Source organism: Phytophthora ramorum (assembly GCF_020800215.1).
Source record: "Phytophthora ramorum isolate Pr-102 chromosome Unknown Phyram_PR-102_s0013, whole genome shotgun sequence".
NCBI lineage: Eukaryota > Oomycota > Peronosporomycetes > Peronosporales > Peronosporaceae > Phytophthora > Phytophthora ramorum.
This window is the reverse complement of record NW_027150659.1, coordinates 861296-867295: the sequence shown is the minus strand read 5'-3', so window position 1 is coordinate 867295 and position 6000 is coordinate 861296. Positions and strand designations below refer to the sequence as shown.

General features: G+C 52.4%; 1 protein-coding gene across 1 annotated transcript; it reads left to right on the top strand.

Annotated features, from left to right (window-relative positions):
- Positions 1-4504: 4504 nt before the first annotated feature.
- On the top strand, positions 4505-4870 carry KRP23_11921 (uncharacterized protein; the record flags this gene model as incomplete). The annotated part of the gene is made up of 1 exon (XM_067882501.1): positions 4505-4870. One exon carries the CDS (start codon positions 4505-4507, stop codon positions 4868-4870), a length of 366 nt encoding a protein of 121 aa, XP_067740092.1.
- Between the last annotated feature and the right edge of the window lie 1130 nt (positions 4871-6000).

Here is a 6000-nt window from a genome sequence, read left to right as displayed (position 1 = left end):
CGACAATTGCGACCGTGCAAGACCGTCCGTCGCCTGCTAGTGGCAACCAAGGGAACAGTAGATCATTTCGAGAAATCAAGATGGCGGCTGACGACCGTACTCGCGAAGGAAAAAGCGTGTGTGGGCGTTGCGATCGGAATGGCTGCAGTCGTGTCTATTGCCCTCGACAAAGGATGACTTGTCGCCGGTGTAGACTGCTCGGACAAATTGTAGCGGGATGTGAAGATCAGTACCGTGGCAATGGGATGCAGAACGGTGGTCAAGGAGACCAACGACTGTCTCGTGGCTGCTACTTCGGCGAGGAACCTGGGCACAGTGTAGCCAATTGCCCTGGAATAGCTTCGCTACGAGCTTTGGCACGGCCGGGTGATAGCCCACCGTCGCCACCAGCTCCTCGTCAATGATGGAGACAGGAGGAAGGAAAGGAGAGAGTCACTCCTTCCTCTGGTCTAGTGGATGATTCAAGGGGTGACCGTGCCGATAGAACTGGACGGACGATCATCAAGTATGACGAGGTATGGAGTGAGAGTGAGGTTGCGAGGGTTGGCTCAGACGGCAGCGTGGACTTGGAACGGGAAGGTGTGATGGAGATAGCGAACGAGGAATACGACAATTCGGATGACTGTATCGCCGTATTAGAACAGGCTGCATTCATTGATATGGATCGGAACGGTGAGATGGAACTTGTGAAGTACGGGGGCACGATCGAAGAGCCCGTTGTGTGGGAGGAACAAGAAGAAGATATGGTGGCAGAACTGGACGGTCGTGAGGTCGTGGTAAACGGCTTTGAATTGGGCAGGAGCGATTTTGAAGTCGACGAAAACGATCTTGACGAAGGGCTGCGCGAAGCGAAAGAAGTACACGACCCGGGGTCGTTGAGTGCACGGTTGTCGTATCCCAACAGGAGGACGTAACCGAGACGGAGGGACCTCCGAAAAAGGCCGCAGTGATTGCGACTATCCTGCTCACTTCCAAGAGAATAGAGGAACCCCTCTGGGTCGACGACGACGGTCTGGACAATCTAGGCCTTGGAGAAACAGTCTTCCTAGGGTGGGAGGAACCGGCGGATGAACCACCCGAGCCGCCGTGTGTGAAATTGGTGAACTTGGTGGCGGATGTGGACAAAGATAAGGTTAGTGGGGAGGGCAAGGACGGTACGGTGGCTATGGACCACACCAAGAAAGAGAAACCGTCGCTTTACGACCGCTTGTTCACGGACGCTGAACTGGACGCTCTGGATGAATGGGTCCCAGGTCAAGAGGCAAGCGTGATTGCTAAGGAAGATGTCGCTGTTGAAAAGGAAGAGTACGACAAAGAACACGAAGAACGATTGTATCCGTTGGACGAGGTAGAGTTGAAGCGACGTGTGATGCAAAACGCTGAGGCCCAGAAGGAACCAACACTGGAGGACATGGCGCAATTCCTCGGTTTGGAAACGGAGGTGCTGGCTCGGACAAGAATTGCATCGCCAGAGGGTATGGCGTCACCCGCGTATTGGTAGGAATGGTTCCGTGTCACGTTGGAGAATTCGGCCGAAACGAAGACAGCGAACCACGACTTTTCGACATCCGCGCCTGGACACGTCGCTAGTACGGATAAGAGAACCGAAACCGTGGCTAAGGGTGTTGGGCGAGTATGGTTCCCAAAGTTCTGAAGTCAGACGTGGTCGATGGCAGCTCAAGCGAGGAAGGCGAAAGCGACGTCGAAACAATGGTCGCCAGGAATGACACTGAAGACGCTGAGGTGACTGTGAAGGAAAATATCGCGTTCTCTCTAGAGACGGAAGAGATGACCGCGTCGCTGATGAAGATAACCGCTGTCGCGGAAGTGTTTGCTCGGAAGACAAGTCGCCCGAAGGAAGCACGAACTATTGGTCGCCAAGCAGTGTATCGCATGCTGAAGGAAGTGAACGACGAGCCCGCGCGAGTGAAGTACATAGTGAACACTTTCTCACGGACGGGGGGACTGTTGAAATCCCTCCGTTACAAGATAAGAGTCTTGAGGTGGATTGGGAACGGCTACAATACCACGCCCACTGTGTAGTGAGCGAACGAGGTATGCTTGGTCCGTACTGGAACAGGGTGTTAACTTGGGTGGAGGGCTACTTCGCCGGAAACGCTATAAGGATTTGGAGGAAGCTGTTTGATCGCACGGGGCGGTTTGCCGCACCCGTAGCAAGAAGACATCGCCGACGGCAAGCTAGGAGACCAATGTGTTTCAACTGTTCTGCGCTACACAAGGATTGTTGTGAGGCGCTGGGCAAGTTGGAGTCACGCCCCGAGCGCGAAGAAGACGCTTCCCATTACGTGAATGTGCTCAGGCCGGAGAGTCTTAGGTCGGAATCGTCTTTGGAGACCGGACTGGTGGAAGCCGTCACTGTTAACCTGCCTAACGGTTTTGGCGTCCGTGACGACGACGGTGACGAAGATTTTGACTTACCCCGAATAGTGGAAGGGGAACGGCGCGTGGTATGCTCCGTGCGGAGTTTTGAGGCACTCTCTAGTGGCTACATCGACTGTCTACCTTCTCAGATGTTGCCCGATACTGGAGCGACGCTGAGTCTTGTCGACTGGTAGGTGATGAAACAGTTGGGTCGTGCGGTGCAGGCGTTGAAACCGTACAAAGGTCGGGTACGAAGTTCGTCCGGCCATCGTCTACGCATCCGTGGTTGGGCCTGCCTACTGACACGTGGCGACTGGACGTAAAATGTCCGAGCGTCGTTTCCCATTTCCCATGGAAGCACTCGCGGTGATGATTGGTCCAGAAGTGCGCGCGACAGGGAAGAACGAGGACGAACGGAGAACTGGTACAAGTTCCCACAGCATACTGAGACCAAGTGACTTCCAGAAGTCCTCCCAATGTCGAGTTACTTCCTGATGTGACTCGCAGATGACCCAGACGTTGTGGGTGCGGAGGCTGACCAGACGCTCCTGATTTGTACCCACCAAGACCTTTCCAATTTTCCAGTATACAAAGCCCAAGATATTAGCGACAGACCAAGACGACCAGCCGGATATGTTATGCACGAAGAGCCGGCTTGCGACCAGGATGTGTCAGCCTCCCGGATGCTGATTACGCCAAAGAACCCTATAGTGAAACCAAGACAAATGTGCATGTGGAAGACTTCCAGCAGAGACCTTGACAGAAGGCTTCTAGCAGAGACTAAAAATAACAGAGAGTTCGTTTTGCCACCAAGGGCGCAAGTGTTTTTCAGGGCCCTTATCAGTTGGCCTGGAAGCACGCTGGGATAACGCCGGACAAGCCGCCGTGTATTTCCGGGGACCCGGGTTCACCCAGCCTGCGTTTGGACGCGTCGTGATCGCGAAGACCGCCGTGGAACTCTCCGAAAGGCTCAAGACCAAATTAGCCGGTGACCGAGTGACGCGCATTCGTACGTGATCTGTCCTATTTCATATTTCAGTTGGGAGTGTGTCCTCTAGACCCCCCATTTCATAGTAATTGCCGTTTCAGGAGGTTGTTAGTAGTCACCCCCCGGAATTTGATCGAATAGACTGCTGTGTGATAGGACTGTATATTGAGTGATCCGGAAGTGGTTTTCCTTTTGGATATATCTGAAAGTTATCTTCTGGAAGGAGTTATAAATCCTCCTTACTGGAAGTGGTGCGCAACAAGGGTGCATCTGGAAGTGACCAGTCTTCCAGGTGAAACACAAGTAGACTGGTGTACGGACCCACTGCTCAAGGGTCCAAAAGAATAAGTAGCAGCTGTATATTGTGTATAACTCTCTGTATTATTTGGTCATCTGGGAAGGCTTTGCTAGTGGTCTAACCCCAGCTGTACTAATTGCGTCGAGAAGTGAACGTACGCACTCTGTATTCTTGTATTCATTTTGATTGTGTAGGAACAACTCATCAGGTGGAGTCCGGTCTTCCGAAGACAAACGACACCTATAGGGATTACACAAGGTCACACGCCAAGCTACTTCCGGAAGTCCCGTACTTTTGGAGGTAGTCTGACCCCATTGGGCTTTCCGAAAGGCGAAGTTTAAGCTTCCTGATCGGCCGAGTCTTCTGGCGCGCGTGCGCTATACACCCTGGACGATAAAGGCGTTCACCCGCCTCGCCTCACTACCCATCCGTCTGGGATCGGTGGAGATAGCGCTACAGGTACTAGTCGCCGAACACCTACATGTGGACGCTATACTAGGAGTGAACGCATTGAGCGCCTTCAAAGGCCTTCATCCACCGGAGCGAGAGGGGCTTCAGCTCGGTTTCATTCTAGATTTCACCTACCCCAAGCAACAACGCACGAGTGTCATGACCCCATTTTCCAACTAACTTCAGCCACCGATGCACAAGCAACGTTACATCCATAGACCGCCAGCGCATTGTTATTGACCCTTTCCGGATAGCGGGACCCGAAGGCGAACTATCGCGGGGCTCCTTCAGTGTGCTATGACATCCACCCAAGCACTGCGTCTCGACTGTGGCAGCGAGCGAAAAAAGAGGCGGAGCTCACGGGTTCCTACGTTGCCCTGTCACACATGCATATTAGCGGCCGCCACGCCGAGGACCGAAGTGAAGACCTGGAAAAGCTGAGGAAGATAAATGTCGCTGCACACAGTACGGTGCGATCCGCTGCTGCTGCCTATGGAGTACCACAGACTACCCTTCATCGACGAATTAAAGGAAGCGATCTGCGCAAGGTGACGAGCGTCGTGAAGCTGCTGCTAACGGAGGCAATCCGCCACGCCCGATTGTACTTCTGCGTGAGCCATATCAACATGGACACGCATCTGTTCGCCGGCATGCTGGACACTGTGCTTGTTGACGAGGAGATATTCTCCTTCACCGACAGTACCCGCCGCATCTTTCTCCTTCCCAGTGACCACATGATGTGTCAAAAGTAGAAGGTTTATCACGCCAGTGATGGTTCTTGCTGCGGTTGCGAGACCTCGGGGCGAAGTCAATACCCAGCAGTATTTCGACGGAAAGCTTGGTGTATGGGCTTTTGTCAAAAAGGTCTCGGCTCAGCGCTCAAGCAAACGACGTCCAGCAGGAACACAGAAACAAAGGAAATCACTGTCACCAAGGAAGCCTACCGTAACGTGCTGATTTCGTGGCTTCTACCTTCTATTTGCGCTCGCTGGCCGAACACTAGCGATGAATTATAGTTCAGCAAGCCAATCCGCCCACTCATTTCAAGGCCAACGACCCCAGTTCTGTGAGGCTGTCTCTCGTTGCGGACGAAATGTTGATCTTCGCAGTCAGCCCCCAAACAACCCTGACCTCAACATTTTAGATCTAGGGCTATTCTGCGCCATCCAAGCTCGCCAACGCCAGAAAAACGCCCGAACGCTGGACGAGTTGACCGACGCGGTCACAGAGTCCTACTGGGAGATGCCACCCGACACTATCAACGCAGCATTCCTTAGGATACATTGATCAATGGACCAGTGCATTCTCCAGCGTGGTGACGGCAACAACAAGCCAAGACACGTAAAAAAAAAAAGCGCAGCTAAAGCGGGAGAGACGACTTCCCCTCTCGATCCGATGCTCCAACGAAGCCGCAGAATACGTCTCAAAACCATCGGCTTTGTAACGAGGATTCAATAATAAAGGCAAGTATATTTCCTTTGCGATTTGGCCGTAGAGACTTTAAACCCATATTGTGCGATTGATCCGGAACGGAGTGGTATAGTATTGTATCTTTCCCGACTTTTGGCCAATCTGACCTTAAAGGTAGGTCCTAAGCAAGAGGGGTCAGGTGTATACATAGAATTTGCCAAGTTGTCAGCGCAGATTTAATGACTGGAGGCAAGACAAAATACGTATTCACCCAATCAAATCACAGTAGTTTCGCGAGTATCATCCAATGAATGTAGGAAAATCAAGCCTTACGAAAGGCTTCCGATTTGGGCTAAAGAGTACCTTTTTTACAAATTAAAGACCGAATGGCCACAATCTACCAGCCATTTCGTCCTTGGTGAGGTCTCCACTAGCATTATCAAAGCGTCTATAGGTTACACAACCGTTATCC